General features: G+C 50.2%; 9 protein-coding genes and 1 non-coding gene across 11 annotated transcripts; 3 read left to right on the plus strand and 7 right to left on the minus strand.

The window, feature by feature from the left end:
* Positions 1 to 268: 268 nt before the first annotated feature.
* EKO05_0002795 (clathrin associated protein complex medium subunit) lies at positions 269 to 1628 on the minus strand (the record flags this gene model as incomplete). The annotated part of the gene is made up of 2 exons (XM_038937687.1): positions 269 to 275; positions 325 to 1628. 2 exons carry the CDS (start codon positions 1626 to 1628, stop codon positions 269 to 271), a joined length of 1311 nt encoding a protein of 436 aa, XP_038801369.1.
* A 395-nt stretch (positions 1629 to 2023) lies between these two features.
* On the minus strand, positions 2024 to 3256 carry EKO05_0002796 (uncharacterized protein; the record flags this gene model as incomplete). Its single annotated transcript, XM_038945137.1, has 1 exon — positions 2024 to 3256. One exon carries the CDS (start codon positions 3254 to 3256, stop codon positions 2024 to 2026), a length of 1233 nt encoding a protein of 410 aa, XP_038801370.1.
* Positions 3257 to 3456: 200 nt separating this feature from the next.
* On the minus strand, positions 3457 to 4944 carry EKO05_0002797 (uncharacterized protein; the record flags this gene model as incomplete). Its single annotated transcript, XM_038945138.1, has 1 exon — positions 3457 to 4944. One exon carries the CDS (start codon positions 4942 to 4944, stop codon positions 3457 to 3459), a length of 1488 nt encoding a protein of 495 aa, XP_038801371.1.
* A 453-nt stretch (positions 4945 to 5397) lies between these two features.
* On the plus strand, positions 5398 to 5547 carry EKO05_0002798 (uncharacterized protein; the record flags this gene model as incomplete). The annotated part of the gene is made up of 1 exon (XM_059636018.1): positions 5398 to 5547. The coding sequence occupies one exon, from the start codon at positions 5398 to 5400 to the stop codon at positions 5545 to 5547; it is 150 nt and encodes a 49-aa protein (XP_059492001.1).
* Positions 5548 to 5665: 118 nt separating this feature from the next.
* On the minus strand, positions 5666 to 5753 carry EKO05_4t6. The gene has a single exon. It is a non-coding gene; the product is annotated as a tRNA-Gly (tRNA).
* Positions 5754 to 6490: 737 nt separating this feature from the next.
* Positions 6491 to 13181, plus strand: EKO05_0002799 (uncharacterized protein; the record flags this gene model as incomplete). Of its 2 annotated transcripts, XM_059636019.1 has the most annotated exons (7): positions 6491 to 6606; positions 6656 to 7436; positions 7487 to 9210; positions 9255 to 9944; positions 10014 to 10372; positions 10431 to 10990; positions 11046 to 13181. In XM_059636019.1, the coding sequence occupies 7 exons, from the start codon at positions 6491 to 6493 to the stop codon at positions 13179 to 13181; spliced, it is 6366 nt and encodes a 2121-aa protein (XP_059492002.1). The 2 variants fall into 2 exon arrangements, with proteins under 2 accessions (XP_059492002.1, XP_059492003.1); XM_059636020.1 differs by having other exon boundaries at positions 6491 to 7436.
* Positions 13182 to 13651: 470 nt separating this feature from the next.
* Positions 13652 to 14122, minus strand: EKO05_0002800 (uncharacterized protein; the record flags this gene model as incomplete). The annotated part of the gene is made up of 2 exons (XM_038937974.1): positions 13652 to 13844; positions 13908 to 14122. The coding sequence occupies 2 exons, from the start codon at positions 14120 to 14122 to the stop codon at positions 13652 to 13654; spliced, it is 408 nt and encodes a 135-aa protein (XP_038801373.1).
* Positions 14123 to 14390: 268 nt separating this feature from the next.
* EKO05_0002801 (uncharacterized protein) lies at positions 14391 to 14555 on the minus strand (the record flags this gene model as incomplete). Its single annotated transcript, XM_059636021.1, has 1 exon — positions 14391 to 14555. The coding sequence occupies one exon, from the start codon at positions 14553 to 14555 to the stop codon at positions 14391 to 14393; it is 165 nt and encodes a 54-aa protein (XP_059492004.1).
* Positions 14556 to 16105: 1550 nt separating this feature from the next.
* Positions 16106 to 18181, plus strand: EKO05_0002802 (Primary-amine oxidase; the record flags this gene model as incomplete). Its single annotated transcript, XM_038937668.1, has 2 exons — positions 16106 to 16554; positions 16606 to 18181. 2 exons carry the CDS (start codon positions 16106 to 16108, stop codon positions 18179 to 18181), a joined length of 2025 nt encoding a protein of 674 aa, XP_038801374.1.
* Positions 18182 to 18367: 186 nt separating this feature from the next.
* Positions 18368 to 19479, minus strand: EKO05_0002803 (uncharacterized protein; the record flags this gene model as incomplete). Its single annotated transcript, XM_038937998.1, has 2 exons — positions 18368 to 19406; positions 19463 to 19479. 2 exons carry the CDS (start codon positions 19477 to 19479, stop codon positions 18368 to 18370), a joined length of 1056 nt encoding a protein of 351 aa, XP_038801375.1.
* Between the last annotated feature and the right edge of the window lie 666 nt (positions 19480 to 20145).

Consider the following 20145-nt stretch of genomic DNA (forward strand, 5'->3'; position numbering starts at 1 on the left):
GGACCGTCCAACAGTGTTCGTTCAGACGCCAGGAACACAGTGTATTCGAGGGCTGCGTTGCTTTGTCTACAATATGATAGGATACTCAGCGAGAGCAAGGTCGTTCGTGCTGCATATGAGTAGGAGTGGAGTAGGCACGAGTTAGTGCTACCGTGGTGCACTTCACACTCGACTTGGGTAAGGGCAGCGTGCGTAACATCAATACATCGATGTGGTGGGAGATCACAAGACAAATAAGTACTTGCGGTTGCTGTGTGTTATACATTATCTAGAACCTGCGTACTGTCAGCTTTGGATATAAAACTCATACAAAGTCAAGCTTACCTGATTTCATAATTGCCCGCTCGTGTCATGTATCTCACCCACTTCACACTGCTGTAATTGCTTTTCTCGAACACCTTCAAATACCTTACAAGCAACCCAGAACTTGTGAACATCAGTAGCGAAAAGCTCAGGTTGAGCGGCGGTCTCGACCATGCTTTCTGATTTGTCATGCTTGTCAAGCTCGCCTCTGCGCTCAGCACATACTCGCTCTGCCCTGTGAATCGTGGGATCTTCCAGACGATGTTGTTATGCTCGGGCTCGTATTTTGCTTTGCCTTGTGATGTGCGCTCCGTAATGCGAGCTGTGTTCAGGGGTGTAGGTATCCGTACGACGACGTTTGTAGCGAAGAGCTTCGACCCGTAGTTCGCGCGGATGGCAATGCTGTATTCGACCTTTGTCTTTCCGATTTCGTTGACGATAGCGTGGACTTTGAAGGGCAGGTTGACATTCTCGGTTGCGCGATATCGCATGAGCTCGAACTCGCCATCCGGTGGGATGAAAGATATTATGCGATCTGCATCGAATTTGCCGAGTTTCACGCACTGGTGGAATTGACAGTCTTCCAGTGTGACGCTGCCAGCGGCCGCTTTCGTTGCTTTGGTACCAGCTTTGTTGCCCGAGGGCTGTTGGAGGTTGTCCTCGCCCAGTGTCAGGCGGTCGTTGAGCCCGAACTTGCATTCTGGTGTGCCAGAGAGGTAGGCGCGCATTATGATCTGGCCGTTTACATCGGCTCGTAGGACTGTGCCGGTCGCGGACATGAGGAGGTTTACGTCTTCGATGACATCGACGAAGGCCTCGTTCTTGCGGTATTTGATATCTGCTCTCCGCCACGACAGGGCGCCGGTGGCCTGCATTGTGATCTTGGACGAGTCCTCCATGGCTCTTTCCGACTTGACTCCTTCTGTTGTGATGTACATTTTGAGTGTGTCGGTCTCGGTGTTCTGCGGGTATCCAAAATCCAGAATCTCGTCCAGCAGCTCGTAGACCAGCACGAAGTTGTTCTTGACAGCCTCCTCGTCGAACTTCCCAAAGTATGCCTTTCCTAGGCCTATCATGCGGTACAAGAACTCGAAGACGAGGGCGGCATTGGCGTTGCTCTTGGTCACGGCGACCAGGTAGATATTCTCATGCTTCACATGACTGAATGTGGTCGAGCCCAGTGTGAGGATGGGCGAGCGCACCTGTGCGTTGGAGATGACTTGTATGCGGAATACGTCGGCGAGGCGTGGGCGGCAGTCGTTGCGGAAGGCGCGAAATATAAGGTTCTCGCCCTTCTGGTTGAAGATGAGGATTCCGGAGAGCATTCTGGCGGCAGGAAACGAGCGGAGAGCGGCGACAAACGAAAGACCGGCGGCGCGCTGCTGTCGTTGTGCATCTCAAGCTCCCGACGAGGAACCGCGGACGCGGGATGGCAGGGCAGGGGCCACACGCTGATACAGGGGTCCTGTGTGGACCCACACGAACGACCTCACCTTTGCATACATCAAATCCGTTACAGTTGTCACTTCTATATAACAATCCAGGTTTTGCGCATGTGAAATCTGGCTTCGTTGGAGATTTGATAGGAAAACACTGTTACGCGTTGCTGAATGCTGATCTTCAAATTGCAGTTCTGTCCGCATTCCCTCCCACACGATCAATGAATGATGCATGTTCTCCAACAGCCAGGACTTTCTACTCTGAAAACTGGTCGTACCTTTCAACTTTTACCATCCACGATCTTTTCTAGCAAAGCCTGAAATTCAACCACACTCATCTCGTTTTGAATGGCGCGCATACGATGATTGGTCTTCTCCCGGCGTCGAAACAACATAGTATACTCTGCTTCCAGCGATACAGCTTCAGCCTCCACGTCGGTCGTGCCATATTCAAGCAGACCATCCCTATCTGGGCTCTCATAAATGGCCATACGCCTCTTTGTGTCTTGTAGCCGGGACTCCTCAGCATTAACGTTCTGCCCAACATTGTAGTCGAGTGCTCGGCCATCGACTGCATCTAGCCTGCTGCCTTGTGCTTCACGGATGCCCTGCGCCCTTCGTCTCAAGTCCTCGTTCGAGGCTGCGATGCCCCGACTTATAGATCGAATCGTCTGAGTAGCGCCTTGGTCCTCCCGCCTACGATCGCCACGTGACTTCACAACAGGAGGCATTGGACTGGGCTCGACAACCGAACTCTGTCCTGATCCTGGGTCTTCTGCGTCCTTGGGACCATCATACCCCTTGATTGACTCTGACTCTTGGTGAGGTAGAAAATTTTGTGGATGTTTCCTGGCTTCTGCAGTGATGCTTCCTGTTTTGCCCTTTGCCCGGCGCGACCCAGCCGTTCGATTGGCCGCCTCCAGGCTTTCCTTTTGGTGCTTCTCTCTGACATGTCCTTTATTCTCGATTCGTATCGCTTCAGCCTGTTGCTTCGTACGCTCTTCCATGTCTGTAGCCGCAAGAAGCTCGTTGCAAGCGCCCTGCAAATCCCTGCGCCATGAGCTGCTCAATGCAAACCCTGAATCTTCGTCGAACAGTCCAGTGCGCAAGCCTACGGTGAAGTACCACTTTACTACAGCAACGAATCGCGCTCCACCGAGAAACGTGTTGAAGGGATAGGCAAGGTTTCCTATTGTCCCATAATAGGTGGCGTCGATTGGATCATAGTGGCTGCCGTTCTCGAGATCGACACTGGTGATCTCCATCCTATACTGCCGTTTGGAGCCCGTAGTGCGGTAGAGATACACATGAAACGCATCCATGTTGGATTCGCCAATGAAGAGTTTGAAGGGGTGGTATGCGGCGGTAGTCAGAGTAGCGTGTTCGATTAGGTGGCTGTCGGTTTGGCGCACAAGGTCTACTTCAGAAAGCGGTGGTAATGCGTCAAACTGGGCGTCAGATAGCTCGAAGTCGGCCTTGAGTGTATTCAAGGCGAAAGGTGGTGTGTCGGCCATAGTGAAGTTGTGCAGTGGGAGAGTGGGTTGTAAACGGCGCTTTCTAGAGTGTTATTACGGCCACAAACTGTTTGTGTAATGCGCAGACCAGCAGCTCTGTAGGTGAAAGCCTCCGTAATACGCAAACAATTGATAATTCAGGAAGCACCCATCTGCCATCCACCCACCTTCATGGGCACTACTTATTTCATTATTTGTTATCATACACGTTCCTGGTTCGCTTGTTCCGCCCATTCGACCCACCGCTTGATTACCCCGTCCACCGTTTTCACGCCATCTTTGGTAGCCTCCACTTCAAACCACTCTTGATGCTGCTTCCCACACGCTTCACACTTTCTCATCACCCGTTGCTCCGCTAGCTCCAGGTGAATCATGCGTTCTACCCGCATCACAGTTGGGACTTTGCGCACAACGCCAGCATCAAACGCGCGCTGGGAACCCCCAGCATTCTGCGCAGATTGACGACGAGAATTCGCCGGTGAAGCTTGTGGTGAAGGTGTCGGTGTCGAGGACGAAACGTAAGGATAAAAGCGTACGAGAGAAAGGGAGTAACCGCACTGACGCGTCCATTCATTCATACGCCTGTGCACGTTGTTCGCACGCCCGATCTTGAGGAGGATGGTGTCCTTTTCTTTCTCGGCCCCGCTTGCCGCATCATCGTTGCCAGATCTTTGGCGCGTGGGCCCTGAACGTGGTCGTGAATTGTTCTTTACGGAGTATTGCCGTAGTACATCGGAGGTTCGTCGTCCTTGATCAGACCGTGACGGTGGAGTGAGGAGGGTAGATGCAGTTGATGAAGGTGCGGGACCGGAGGTTTCGGGCGTCAGCCAAAAGATGTATATGTAGCCCTCGTCATCGTGTGATGAAATGGGTTTGGAGAGCTCGGCCAGCAGAGTTGCTGCTAGCTGTGGAGATACATTCTGAGGGATGTATCTCAGCATGGTTGCTGTATCTGAGTCGTCATGAGAGGTTGTTTTAACTGGCCTCGCTGGCTTGTCGGTAAGTGGCTTGGGGCCGGTCGATTGCTGTGAGGCTGGTACAGGCCGTGGAGCGGAGGTGTACTCGGGGCGGTGGTTCGTTCGCTTCGTGTGCCTTACAACATCGATGTCATCGTCGTCTGCAGCACCACAGCACAAAGACCGCCAGAAGCTTGGCTTCTTCCTTTGCGTCGATGGTTTTGAAGGTCGATTATCCCTGCGTTTCTTCTCTGCTGCCATCACATCGCTGGGTACCGAAATCAGCGGTCCCTCTACACGATCCCAAGTGGCTGGACGATTGATCCTCCGTGGCGGCTTTCCTTGCCTATTGCTATCCCTTCTTTTCCGATGCGGTTCTTTTGCAGAGTCATCTACTGCCAGGACTCCCAAACGTTGTACCAAAGTATCTATGCTGCTCCGCTCCTTCAAAGGATAGAGCTGCGTATCTGGTCCATTGGATTTGATAGCCGCCAGCTGTTCAGCCTGGTCTTTGTGTTGCCAGCAGAAATATGCCGCGGCGCCAATGTCTTCGCTATCGCTATCACCTGCGACTGACACGACTGCAAGAACACCCGCGTCGTCGCTTACTTTGGCATCAATGGGACGTCTACATGGTCGGCCTGATTTAGTGATGCCTTTGCAAGTCGTCGCTGGGTTCCTAGAGTCTGATCGAGGAATCAGAGATTCAGGCGTTCGACCTGTGAATGCCATGATCAGGAAACAGAAATCTCGTCAGTGAGTAGTGCTGGTTGAACACTTGAGAGAACTAGTGTCAAATATTCAGTAGGTGTGCGCTGTTAATGAAGCGTCTTGTTCACCGCTAAGAAACGGAGTTTTCACAGCCTCGTTGTGCAGTGAACTGCAAGAACCCAGGCACGCGTCGGAAATGAGTGTCATCATACTGCACAGACAGTGGGCGCATCGTACGCGAACGTTGCGTCAAGTGGGCGCGTGCTGTCGAAAGATGGCAGGGGTTTCGAAATCGAGAGGCGGGTCCGTGGCAGTGCACGTGGCGGTGCCAGGCACGTTTCTGGTGGGGCGAGTCACACAACAACACCAAGCCCGAAAACCTTGCGAGCCTTGAGACTTTCAGTTGGACCAAAAACGTATCGAACAGGCAGAGCAAGAATAATAGTTCGCAAAGCAACGAGCCTTCAATTAACAATGTCAGCCCACTTTGAATGTGAGATGAGTCGCGAAAAACGAACTATCAGAGTCGTTGATGTGCGTGCAGAAATCAATCTTGTCTTGCCCAGTTATCCTCCTTTTCCCCTTCATCATCATCTTCTTCTTCGCCATCTTCTTCACCAGTGAGAGGTCTTAGGCAGAAAGCTGGCATGCACTGAGCACGTGACCCCAATGACCGCCAAAACTCGATGGCACACCTCACACAAAAACACAACACCAACTTAAGACGTCGCGACGGGCAAAATGCATCGGCCGGGAATCGAACCCGGGGCTAGCCGAAACTGTCCTATAGAGGATGGCAACGGCTAATTTTACCACTAAACCACCGATGCGATGAATGAATGAGATATGAAAGTGCCCCAAGTAGTATTTAATATATACTTTTTGTTCAACCGTTCAATTATACCACGCAATGTCCCACATAGGATGGTCCATCATCCAAGTACTTGTGTCTTGCAAAATACTGAAATAATCATTGCATAACCCCAAAGTCTACTTGTCAGCCTTCACTCCCACAGTGTCACACATATACAACGCTTGCAAACGGTCACGGCGAATGGAAAGACGTCTTTCCTTTACCTAATTCACCGGTCCTAGATTTAGACCTACTTTTTCAGGCTTTCTGTGAAGTTGTGGCCTTCAGTTCAGCTGTGCTGTATTGATAATTCCTGAACGGTGTGCTCTCAGCCATTAGGCTGCATGCTCACCACACCCTTCTCTAGGCCCCCGCGCCACGTGTTCTTCTGAACCAATGGAGCCAACTAATCGAAACCTTTCTTCTCGTATAAGCCACCACAGCCCGGGGCTGTGGGCTGTGGGCGCGACCAATTAACTGACCGGGTGGGCTACCGACTATAACCTCGAGGCAACCGCAAAGTACTAAGGTCCATGTACCCGTTGCAAATGCAGACTTCCTCAAAAAATCTCGCTTCAATTGTACACTTTTGTAGTTGGTAGTTTTCGGACCTGCGCATACACTGCCCCCTATGCGGCCTACCCCCGCTTACTTTATCAAGCCTTGTCACTTCTCAGCCTTCCAAAGTTTTCATCACAACCTCGACAAGAATTCATGGCGCTGATGGCAAAGCTTCACGACGCGCGAGCGCACATAGACAGTCTCCGCCAAAGGTTCTCTACAAACTCTAATCCCGCCATGGTTTCGATTATGGAGAATTTATTGAAAGTGTTCGTCGCAGCGTGCTTGATCCTAGGTTCAGCTCTAATCACCACCCAGCGTGTCGGGCGACCTCTACGGCGAGAATCCCCATTTCATACAAGAGCTTCTGCAAAATGCGGATGACAGTAGCTATACAACGGAGCCTGCCCTCAAGATCACTTTTCGATCTCATGCTACACAGGCCAGTTGGCTTCAGATCGACACCAACGAGGTAGGTTTTAGTAAAGAGGATGTCGCCGCTATTTGCTCGGTGAGCAACAGTACTAAGTCAGGGCAAACTCATTCAAGAGCCTCCACTGGGGAGAAAGGCATAGGATTCAAAAGCGTCTTCAAAGTTGCGAATCGAGTCTACATATCATCTCGTGGCTACACGTTCATGTTCGACAAGGACTTGCCATTGGGCATGATCAATCCAATCTGGACAGTGTTCCCTGGCGAAACAACTCCAGAGTTGACGTCCATTGGACTTGAGCTGTCCAACGACCAAAACGCCATCGAGCTCATAGATTATCTTCGAGGGTTAGACGCAAGCCTTTTGCTTTTCCTTCGAAAGGTTCGAAAGATAAGCATTGAATTGGCACCCGTCGGTGATACAAGCTCAAGTATAACACTCCAACGAAAAGACGTCGATGGAGATGGGAGGTTTCAGATTAGGAGACTTTGCACCGCAGAAGGGGACTTAGAGTATCTTGTACACAGGTATCGGGTATCCCATCTTCCGAGAGACACGAGGCGACCGAATTACACTCATTCAGATCTGCTACTAGCATTTCCGCCTCCGCCGTTGAGAGGCGAACAGGTTTTCGCATTCCTCCCCATCAGTGACTCTGGATTGGACGTAAGAAATTCGAGAGCCTTACAGTCTGGATTTGACTGACGTTTCGTTAGTTTGCACTGCAAGGCGACTTTTTACTTGTCGCTAATCGTCAGTCTATTCATCCAACCGCGCACTGGAATTGCCATTTGCGTGCCGGGGTCACGGAAGCGTTCGTGCAGTCTGTCGAACGATTCAACAGCTCAGACCATCTGCTGAAATATTACTGGCCATTGTACATGCCGACAGATAAAGTCCACAAGTTCTTCCAGCCATGTAAGGAGTCCATTCACACTGTTCTCAAGTGCAGCAGAGTCCTCCTATCACAATCTGTTGAGAGACCGTACGCTCTCCCTAGCGAGCTGTTATTTGTTCACCCTGGCATGTATGCGGATTGCAACGGCATACCGTTGACAGCTTGTACACTGCATAGTGCTACATATCTATCCAGCAGCTATCCAGAGTGTACGATAGGACCTCTACGCACCTTAGGTGTTGTTGCAATGACTGACGATATCTTTTTGTCACACTTGCAGCAACTCATATCCGAAGCTGCGGCAGAATTCTATTCGCGTACATCTCAATGGCACTCACAGCTCGCGCGAGTACTCTTGCGCTTGATTGTAGACGCACCGGAAGGCCTGCGGCAGGTCGCCTATAATCTGCCAATCGTACCTCTTTCAAACGGAACATGGGTATCCGCACGTGACGGACCTATGCTTCCACAGCGTACTGCATCACGGCCAAATGCTCTCGAAGATTCAGCGAATAGCGCCCTGGGCGAGATCACCTCATCGGACGCGTATGACAATGTAGGAGGTAGATCGACGCCCACCATTCTCGCAGAAGATGTTCCAGGTCGCGTTCTTATCATCGAAGAGACTGCAGCAGCTGATGATATGCGCAGAAGCCTCTTTGCGCAATTGAAAGTTGTGACAATGAGCACAACCTGGACGTGTGAACATCTGAGCAGCTGCCACAATTCTTCAAGCTTCAACCCCCAAAACTGGACGTTGGAACAACTACTTTCTCATACGAAGTACATCTATCACGCCAGGTGGCGACCTGAACGGTTTACCGACCTTTGGTTTGCGACCTCTGATGGTGGTCGATGCAAAGGGTCGCAAGCGTACTGTGCTGTACCTACTTCCGAAGACTCTGTGTACGCTCGAATCTCGGAAGTCATGATATCACGCTATCCGACGGTTGACCATGCATATATGCAGGAGACTGAAGCGGGCTGGATGCTATTTCTCCAGAACACTCTGCATGTATCTGCAGTACCACGCCTAGTACAAGAGGGCGAATTCCATCAGGGGAAAACATCCGATCTTTCCGAAGAGTTCAAATACATTCTGAAGGAGTGCCAATTTTCCGACGTTGTTCAGCTACTGCTTGAAAATTGGCACGCGTATTCGAGGTGGTTCGATGCAGATATTACACAATTCACAAGACTCGATATTCGCGAATCGAGAGAAAAGCTCTTGTTGGAAATCCAGGAGAGCATGGTGAAAACTCAGCATGGCATGAGGCGCCTAGGCTCGATCTCTATATCTGGAATCGATTCATACGTCGAAGTACACATAGCAGATCTTCCGGTATTGACCCTGGAAGCGACCAGGGATAAGATAACGAATCAGAAGTTGCATCTACTTGGTATCCATGTTGACAGCGATGTCGAGTTTTACACGCATTGCTTGGAGCACTTGCACGCAAAGGACGAACCAGAAACTGCCGTTCTGTCTCATATCTACGAAAAGATTCAAGACTTGTATGATGCAAATGAAGTCCTGGTGGAGTGAGTTTTCAACCGAGAGCTGTTGCCTACGCTGATAAGTCCAGATCTACCTTTTCGAAGAAAAAGTTGATCTACGTGAAATCGCCGTATCCACGGAAAGAAAAGCTTTCGGCTTCACGGGCAAGTCAACTGCAGGCCGTCCGATCCAGCGAACCCATCGGCTGGCTCGATGTAAGCGAGGGCTCCTTACTGAAAGATCTGATCCAATCAGATTACCCTCAAGCCACGCGTTTTTTCCAAGGCTTACTTGGTGGCGAGCGTTTGCTTCTTGGACCTCTTCTCGCAAAAGCGAGTAGAGTTGACATGTTGATGAATACAGCAGAGATTGCGACTCTATTCGCAAACATAAGCGACATTCTAGGGCTTATGGGCCAGATCAATGTTGCCAAAGCGACAAAGTTTATCCATGACAAACCAGTTCTTCCCATATTCAAGGTGAGCACCGAATCGCAGGATGACAACTCCTATGATAGTCTTGTTGGCAACAGAGATGCATCTTGGTTCATTGCAGACAGACCGCATCTTTACCAGAGCTTCAAAGGAAAGTTACCGCTCCTGGCTTTCACAGTCCAACAGATCCGGAGTATGAAACATTTCATATCAGCGATGAGACTAGATTCTCGCCGGTTATCCAGACCAGATCTAGTCATCGATTCTACCGTCCCGAGAGGTCCTTTGAGGTACAGTCAACCCAAGACCGTTGCAGTGTTGGGTAAAAATGAGTTTCTCAAAGCGTGAGTGTTCCCAAGTGGCCATTCTTGTGTCTATGCCGGACATCGAGTTAATCTTACCATCTGCCAAAGGCTTCTATCGACGACAAATTCCAACAAATTACAATCTTCTGATTGGATACGAATCAGTTCGGCAGAATCGATCGTCATAAACCACGATTTTAGATGCAAAGATTCAGCTTGCAGCGGACGACCCACCAAAGGATTCATTCACTCCGTCTCAAGTGAGTGTAACCTTCAAATATACATTGAAGACGATGGTAAAGACTCGAACTTGCTACCTTTCGACGTCGTGAGTGAGATTGGCCAATATCTTGGGATCAAAGATGAGCGGAGACGGCATTTGCTCTATGAAGCGCTCAGCAACAAGAACATTCGGGACGTTCAGCAGCGATTCGAAGCCGACGGATACGATGTCGACATCGTGAAAGGTAAATTCGACTCTAAACTTCCGTCCAAGTATGTGCAAGATATTGACCACTATTGTAGTGCTCGAGAGCCACCAAGAACCACACGCCGACTATCACGTCGCTTCTGGAGATCTTATGTCTATACCCAGCCCTTGGCAAGTTCATGGGAGTAAGAACAAGGGGCTGAATATCGACCTACAGCCCAAGCGTAGCAAACTTGATCCAGATCGACGCATCAAAATGATGGAGATCAACATGGCCTCCAAAGTCTCAACACATGGTGTGCTTTATACTCAAAAATTGGATCCCAACAATACACTCCAGTTTCTAGGAGAGTTGCTTGCCTCACGGATGTTTGAGAAGACATTGGGGTGGGCATACATTCCAGACTTGTACTGGACAAGTAAGCTTCGTGTACGAGCGGGAACCATGCCAGAGCCAACAACCGAGCACGTCGCATCTTTCACAATGGACGAGCCGTTTATATCCCAGGCTGTAACGACACGCTTCTCAAGCCAACTGGGTGACCAACAAGCCCAGGATTGGGGCGCCTGCAGCCCCACATACCATTTTCTGGTAGCACCGTCATCTGGTGACTGGGAAGATTCATTTGTATGGGGATCTCAGAAAGTAGAGTTGGTGAGTAGCAGTTAGTTTGAGAGCTTCAATACATGTCTACTAACCCAGCGTACAGATGCGCCGCTTCCACCTATCCGGAGCCAATATGAAGTCACCAAAAGACGTCCTGATCTTGCTAAGAATTAGTCATATCTACAGCGAACGGCCCCGATATCGATTCATTATAGACCCTTGGAATTTAGTTCTGTCCGGTCAGCTCACGTTGCCAAGTGATGCACTTTTTGCGGCTGCTATCAAGTCCAACGCGGTTTCTCAGCACGATCCGCAAAACACCAACCACAGTTCCACAAGTGATAAGCCAATCGAAGGGGAATCGAGGCAAAACGAAAATGAACCTAGTCGATTACCGCGGGATGTACCTGATATGGCCACAACATTGCGCGGTCCAAAAGCGAAGTTAGACTCAACTCCTTACATATACCGACCTCTTTGTAGCGAACAGTTCCGATTGTTCACTCTTTTCCCCGCAGCAGATACCCAAGACCCTCTGCGTGGTATGATCTGTAGCCACTCCATCAAAGTTGGTGTACCGTATGAAAGCGTTTCCTACACGTGGGGTTCTGATGCGCAAACAATGCATTCAATCTCAATGCCGGACGGTGAACTACAAGTGAGAGACTCTCTCAAAACAGTTCTCACTAGACTTCGAAAGAAAGAAGGCTCTGTGGTACTCTGGATAGATGCCATCTGCATTGACCAGGAGAATCCGCACGAGAAAACGCACCAGATTCGCAAACTCCCACAAATTTTTCAACGCGCAACATGTACTCTTGCAGTCATTTCTACGGAAGAGAAGTATCATGCCGCCATGGAAACGCTTATGCAAATTCGTGGAAATGCGGTCTACGGTTACGACTCCGAAAGATGGCCAGACAATCTGGCCAAAATTCCGGCATCTTGGGCAGGAAAAGACATGCCCCCAATAACAGAGGATGTATGGGACTCAGTTGTCCAATTTTTCAAGGTCGCATGGTTTCAAAGGGCCTGGATCGTGCAAGAAGTTATAGCAGCACCATCAGTCAAAGTTGTGTGCGGTCAGTGGATGGTAGATTGGAGCGACCTATTCTTCACTATGGAGCTCGTGGACAAAAGGTTCAGACGGACCTCCAAGGTCGATATTTCAGCCTGGAAATCCTTCAAGATCTTGGGGGAACATCGAGAGTGGGAGGCAACAAAGCGTCGGTGGCCACTTCTACTTCTTTTAGAGACGTTTCGCCACACAGAATCTGGTTTCATGCGAGACAGGTTCTTCTCTCTGCTTGGACTCGCCAACGATGGTAACTTAGCTGAGTTTGAGCCCGACTACGCATCTCCCTTCGAAGCTATCGTGTGCAAATTTGCACGTACGTTCATTCAACGAGGATTTGGTATTCATCTACTCTGTCGTGCGGGTCTGGGTCCACAGCTCGATCGATTTCCATCCTGGGTTCCGGACTGGACCATTCTGAAATCAGACAGCCTGAGTAAATCCAGTGAGCGCGGGGTTGTATACAACGCATCGAGCTACGCCGAACCAAAGATTGGGGTGGTTTCGGAATCCCGTAACATCATCGAGGTACGCGCTATCCAGGTCGACATCATCACACATGTCAGTGGCTGCTTCAATCGGCCGCACGAGCCAGCCCGACTTGAGAAATACTTCAAGGAAATCGACGATTTGATCGATGCACATCTGAGAACCAGGTTCAGTCGCGAGAAGCGCGATGTACTGAAGTGGCGTGTACCTGTTGCAGGTGCCGAGCACCCAAAGATAGCAACTGGAGGAGACATCAACCTTCGTGATTCCTACAACGCTCTTCGGACAGTTTTGAAAGGACTCAAGAAAAAGACCGGCCCAAGTGCTCAGTACCTGCGTGAGGATACTGGTGAACGATTGGTCGCTTCTTCTGATGGTGTGGAACTGACCCGTGTGCAAGGTAGAAGTCTCAATTACCATGCACTTGTACAAGACAGCATAAAGGACTGGAAATTCTTCGTGACACAGTCTGGTACATGTGGTATCGCACCAGGGCTAGTGAAGGCAGGAGACAAGGTGCACATCGTTGCGGGTAGCAGAACGCCGTTTGTGATGCGTATGAGCTTTCCAGAGCAGGATCTTTCCAAGCTCATCGGTGAATGCTATGTGTATGGTATGATGAATGGGGAATGCGTACATGCCGATACAAGATGGTCGACGGTAAAGCTACATTAGACCGGTACGTAGCGATAGCGGACATACCATAATCAAAAGAGATTTTCGCGACTCTAAATGCGGTAGTTGTATAGTGACCACAGGATCTCGGTGAAAAACTTACCTCATGTTTAGGACCTTATTCTGGTTCGTCACGAATCCGGATAATCGAGCAGGCGCACACCCGAGCATAGCGTCAAAGCTCCCACCGTACGCGACGATTTCTAGCCACTGGAGAAACGCTGTCAAACTTGCAACCTTCGATTATCTGTACATTAATAATGGTCAATTGAGTCAATCTCCGGCTATTGTGACAGGAAATCGTCGTAAATACCTAACGGGGCTGGATTTTGCAGTCCTGCTTCTGACTATTCAGAAAAACGACGTGGGCACGTTGAGTCAGTAGAAGAATAGCAGTTCAACAACATAGGTGGCTGTAGGAAGACTACACACTGAAATCTATCCTCGAGAGTAGTTGCATCCAACGGTATTCATGCCGTTCCATGAACTTCCCCCTTTCCCACTGCACCCCAGACCGCTCGTTCCGTCAATGACGCAAGCTTGCCGCTCTCCTCGTCAACTGTTGCAAAGAAAAAACTCTCAAAGAACGTTTCAGTCCCATCGAGCTGGACTACCCCTGTCATGCGCGCCGCAAGCTGACTACCATCTCTCAAAAACTCTTCTCTAAGCACCGAAGTGAGCGTTCATGCACTAGACGCTTTGAGTCGAAACGGGTGCGATACATACACGTTTGGATCGTAGTGCGTTATCTTGCCTCGCCAGTTCTCGAGACTTTGGTACCATGCATCACGCTCTAGGCGCTGGCCGTTAAAGGTGTGGTAGAAGGAGGATGTGACTGTTGCTTCTGCGTATTTTTCCGTTTCTTCAGGTGATGACGTAGTCAGGGCGTTCTTCATTGCGAGTTGGAAGCCGGCACGGGTGGAGAAGTCGTAATCTGTCATGATAGGATATAGGAAACGATATACGGGTCAATGGTGGGTTGTGCTGAACTCTGAGTGTTGATAGAGGGCTTTGCTATGATGGTGGTGTGGTTCATAGAATGTTCGGGGTCAGGCGTCCTATTGAGGCTTTCGGAGACTACATTTGTGGCAATGATTGGCCCGCTTACGTGAGACATATACAATAGCCTTTTGGGCTTTTGTTTGCTCGTTCGACTGAAGAGATTGATCTGTGGTATCCTAAAGTGTATCTTTCAAGACATTTATCGAGCTATGGTCGTAGACGAATACAGCTTTCTGCCGACAGCTTTCCGGGTTTGTACACCCTCAACGTGAGTAATGAATCTCGAAGCTCTTTCGTAGGCAATACACCTTTTAGTATACAGATAGTAGACCCCCTTGGTATCCAGAGCTTAATTTCCGACATCTTTACCATTCCGTTGTACTCCTTCCCAACTCATTTCATGGCTCGGAGACTGTTGTCGGTACACAATCGCCATCTAGAGATTTCTTGGTGTGATACTGTTGTTGACGATCATAGTAAGTTGTGATAACAACGAGCTTCTAGCCGGTCCTCGCAGAGAGGTCGAATGATGTTCCAAGCACATGTGCTGACAATTGGTGTCCAATTCTGGAGATGTAAGGGACTTCTATCGTACAGGGTGGAGGCGGGGACATGCTTAGGTAATAATACAACATCGTTCTTGATTGTTGAAATTCAATGGAACCGACATTGTCGTGGCGTGATATTGAAGGGAGGTTTCATTGTTGGGTTCCGCAGGCGGGACTTGTCGGAACCACGTTGTAGGTTTCCGACTCCAATCAGAATCAATGACAATCAAACAGGCCTATGATAGCGAGCGGGTGCAAGCCCGAGTAGTCTCAGAAAGCGACCCACCCATGTAGATACCCTTTACGGAAGCAGAGTTACACCTTGTGCATGATCTTAGCGGCTTCCGGCCGTGGGCGCCGTGATATCAGGAATCATACCTGGCCCAGAATCCGGGGTAGATGCTGATCGCTTTCGACGTTAGTAGCGTGAAAAACATGTCAAAATCCCTATATCGCGTTGCTTCGAGCATTTGACGCGTCTGCGAATGCCAATTGAGCTACACTGGCCTCATCCACACGTGGATGCCCCTTCAATCACGACCCTAGGTTGAAAATAGCTCTAAAATGACTATGATGAGCGTGAACCACTGCTATGCTGCGAGACTATTCTCTTCTTCATTGTGTCGATGTGAACATGATGGTGCATCTAATAGCGTGCGGCTTTTATTCCGCATTAGCGCTGCGATGTCGCTGGAGATTTGTGCGTCTTATCGCTTCCACGAAACATCTGCTTGATGCGCAAGCTATCTGTCTGAAGATAACAATTATTAAGTCATGTAGTTTGAAAGTATGACCAGTAGTTACTGTTTGCAGTCACACTCGTCTATGTGAGAAGAGTCTGCGCTTAGCTGCTTTAAGAAGAAGGTCCAGGTGCAGCGTTCTTTCCTGCCACTTCAATTGAAGAGCTTCGAACTACAGCACCTTGTTTCTAAAGCATCCTCAGATGATCTGCCAGTCGTCAATTAGACGAGCAGTGTCTTATACCTATCGTGCATTACCCAATCCGGATGCTTAATGGAGACACGCTTGCCCGCAATGAGCAGGTACACCCGATATCGCTCCGCATGGAGGTAGATCCTGGCCCCACCGTCCTGCTCTATCAAGTCCGGCGTCCTACATTTATCGACCCCACTTCGACTCTATTACAGTTTCTCACAGTCGCGGAATCGGAAACACGGGTCGCGAGGCCCTAGAAGTATTACGTGGTATATAACATAGTAGACCCCCCATCTCTTCTCTCGCTCGTTGAACATCAAGCCCACCCCGCCTCTCTTTCATCCGCTTCAAGTAGATCTTCACACGTCACGATTACTACAAAGCTTGGGTGATTACCATACTATCTGCCCATCAGCATCGGCTCAGTCAACGGCCGCAATGGCACCACACCCGTTCAAAATCCTCAACTCCGAGGAGACTCGTGTGGCCCGCGACACCGTCCTTTCGTTGCACAAAGATGTTGTCGTTCAATTTCGGGAAATCTTTCTGCAAGAGCCAGAGAAGGAGCTCATGAAGGCGTACCTCAAGGCTGAACATGCAGCACAACCAGGCCAGTCGCCGACTTCTAAGAGGCCACCAAGGTTGGCCAAAGTCATGTACGACGTCATTGGATCGGACCGCATACCGGAGTATAACGAATCCATCATCGATGTTGAGCAGAAGAAACGAGTCAGGCACGACGTTGTCCCGAAAGAGAAGGGACAGGCCAGCTTGACACTGTGGGAGTTCGATGACCTTGTCCAGGCCTGCAAAAGAAGCGAGGAGTTCCAGAAAGCCATTGCCGAGTTCCAGCTACCCGAAGGATTCGAACTTGTAGTCGAGCCATGGTAAGTTTATATGCAGTCCTTGCCATGCCATTACTTACTTACATGTTTCAGGCCATATGGCGGGCTCGACATTGGCGCTGAGAACCGCAGATACTTCCAGGGTCTCTGTTTCGCCCAGGATACTCGAAATGGCAACGCCGACTCTAATTTCTACGCCTACCCGCTCCCTCTCATCCCTGTTATGGATGCACACAAGAAAGAAATTGTGCGTCTTGATCGTCTAGCAACTGGTGGAAAAGGCGACAGTCTTACTGGCCAGACACATTCTCCGCGCATTCTTGACCACTGCCAATCCGCTGAGTACATTCCTGAACTTGTTGAAGGAGGTGTTCGCAAGGATGTCAAGCCCATCAACATCACGCAGCCTGAGGGGCCTTCTTTCAAGGTCACGGACGAATCACTTGTCGAATGGCAAAAATGGAGCTTCCGTGTCTCCTTCAATCCACGTGAAGGTGCCGTTCTGCACGATGTGTGCTACGAGGGCAGGAGTATCATGTACCGTATGAGCATTAGCGAGATGACAGTGCCATATGCCGACGCCCGCTCCCCGTTCCATCGCAAGCAGGCTTTCGACTTTGGTGACGGAGGTGCTGGAAACTGCGCCAACAACCTGTCGCTCGGCTGCGATTGTCTCGGTGTTATCAAGTATTTCGATGCAATCATTGTTGGGAACGACGGTGAGCCCAAGGAACATCCCAATGTCATTTGCTTGCATGAGCAGGACAACGGCATTGGCTGGAAGCACACCAACTGGAGGACGGGCCGAGCCGTCGTCACACGTATGCGCGAGCTCGTTGTCCAATTCATTATCACACTCGCAAACTACGAATACGTGTTTGCCTTTAAGCTCGATACTGCAGGAGGCATTACTCTCGAGGTCAGGGCCACGGGTATTGTCTCGACCGTCAACATCGACCCAGGAAAGACCTCTCTATACGGAAACGTTGTTTCCGGCGGTGTCCTTGCGCAGAACCATCAGCACATCTTCGCAGCCCGCTTCGACCCTGCTATTGATGGCCATAAGAACACCGTCACGTATGAAGAGTCGCTGCCAGCGCCATGGGACAAGGAAACCAACCCCAACGGCAACTTCTACGAGATCCGCAAGACAGTCGTCAATCGCTCTGCCGGTCTCGACGCGAACCCAATGGACCACCGTGTGTTCAAGATTATCAACCAGGAGAAGAAGAACCCCCACAGCGGAAACCCCGTCGGCTACAAATTCACACCACTACCCACCCAAAAGCTCCTCGCAGCACCAGGCTCTATCCAAGCTCAGCGTGCTCTGTTCACAAACCACCACGTATGGGTGACCAAGTACCGGGACGACGAGCTGTACGCTGCAGGCCCCTTCACTCTGCAGAGCCAGATGGAGCAGGGCGGTGTGCACGATATGGCAGCGCGCAAGGACGAAATCACCAACGAGGACCTGGTCGTTTGGAACGTCTTCGGTCTTACACACAACCCCCGTGTTGAGGACTGGCCGGTCATGCCATGCGAGGTTTATCAGTTGCATTACAAGCCTAGTGATTTCTTTGACAGGAATCCGGCGATTGATTTCCCGAGTCAGAAGAACCAGGCGAGTGTGCTGGTTTCGAAGGAAGACTGTTGTCCACAGAAATTGTAGAATAGAAGGAGTAAAATGTGGATACTGAAGTTGGATACCATATCACAAGGCGACGACCATTCTGTATTATGATAGCATTGGATTACATTGGTCTTCACCACTCAATCAACTGCTTGTTTTATTTACCGAACCTTTGTACGATAGTTATGATTTGATCAAGGGAACACGACGCTCCGAAACAAATTTTCATGCCTCCCCAGCAGCCTTGACAGCATGTCCTTTGACTAAGCCTTGCATCCTGGCCTCGCCCTCAATAATGTCAGGCAACAGATCCATCAGACTCTTCTGCTGCGGCTTCCAACCCAATACCTTGCTAGCACGGCTAGCCTTGCATCTAGAGTTGGTGCCCCACAAGTAGCTGCCCATTGGGATTAACTTGTCCGCATCTTCAGCGGTAATGGTGTCAATTTCAGCCGTATCGATGAGCTTTTTCTCGTGAGCAATTCTTGCAATAGCTTTTGCGATGTCGCCCCAAGCGAAAGTACCAGTCTCAGAAAAATAGTAGCCTTCGTCGTTCCATGTTGCCTTGCCACCTTTGGGCTCCATGGCTGATGTGACGAGCGCAAGAAAGATATTGCTGAGGTCTTGAACATGTGACTCAGTCCAGATGTTGGCACCCTCGTTGATGATGAAGCCCTTGCCACGCTTCAGCGTAGCTGCAGAGTATGTGTAAGCTTGAACGCTTTTCTGATTGTCCGGGCCACGTCCGGGTCCATAAATGCATGGTGGGCAGACAATAGCTGTGTTGACCTCTCCCGCGCCCTTGCTGGCTCCGAGTACAATCTTGTCCACGTTACGGTGGAATGCTGCATCTGGCAGAGATGTGACTTCCTTGATGCCATCCCAGTCATCGTACGTGTGCTCACGATGGTATCCATAGGTCTTCTCCTCGAAGTCGGCCCACGATAGCACACCTGTACCCGAGGTGTGGATGAGATAGCTTGGACCTGGTACGGTACTCTTGGAAAGACCAGCAACGAGAGCTGTAGCAGCACCTACGTGGTCGCAGTCGGCGCAGTGAAGCACAACGTTAGCCTTGGAAGCCTCGGTTGTAAGAAGCTCAGTACTGTCCAAGTCGCCATAGACCAGGCGGACCTTGGCGTATTGAGAAGCAACTTTTGCGCCCTTGTCGCTGTTACGCACAAGTGCAGTGATCTCGAGGTCTGGATACGTGTTTGCTACTGCATAAAGAGCGTCGCCTCCAATGTAGCCGGTGGCGCCTGTACTGAGGATTGGTAAGCTACATGTAGCTGGGTGGTGGTGGTGGTTGGGTTAACTCACATGAAGAGCTTGGTCATGACGACTACTACTGGTTAAGACAATTGGTGTCGATTGTTTTCCGGTAGATGAGGGCGGAGATTTGGAAAATGTCCCTTGATTAACCGACAAGAGCGTTCCTTCTATCAGTCCTGCGTAGATGTGTGGAGTGTAGGGGGGGAGGTAGGATTACTCCTGCGTGATTCTTAAGCAAGCAGGTAGGTAGCTACGTCACCTGAAAATAGTATCGCTCCACCAAAGTATCGCGAAGTGTGTATCAAGTGTAGTTGAGGCAAGATACGAAGGAGAAATCTGATAGAGGTTCCAAGGCATTTAACACAGAGCAGTTTTTCAACAGGCAGCAAGACAGTCATGGCGACCTAGATGGGTCGTCGAGCTTTCAGACAGCTTTGGCTCGTTACAGCGACGACCCCGCAGCAGAGAGGAGGTCGTGCCTCACAGCACACGCGTAGGCAACAGGAGGCACTATGTCCGGCTGGCAGTTCGGCATGCAGAGAGCCGTATAGGCGTTCTGGATTCCCACTGCGCTGTCTCGACTAGGCTGTCGCGCGCTGAAGAGTGTTTGTGAAGCGTAGTTTAGCCAGCTTACGTCACCCATTCCCGCGGCGTTGGCAGCTCGGCGAGCGATCTGGCTCGTGTACCGCGACATAGCTTCAACAACGACGTCAACAAGGACTTGCCAACTC

Source organism: Ascochyta rabiei, chromosome 4 (genome assembly GCF_004011695.2).
Source record: "Ascochyta rabiei chromosome 4, complete sequence".
Classification (NCBI taxonomy): Eukaryota; Fungi; Ascomycota; class Dothideomycetes; order Pleosporales; family Didymellaceae; genus Ascochyta; species Ascochyta rabiei.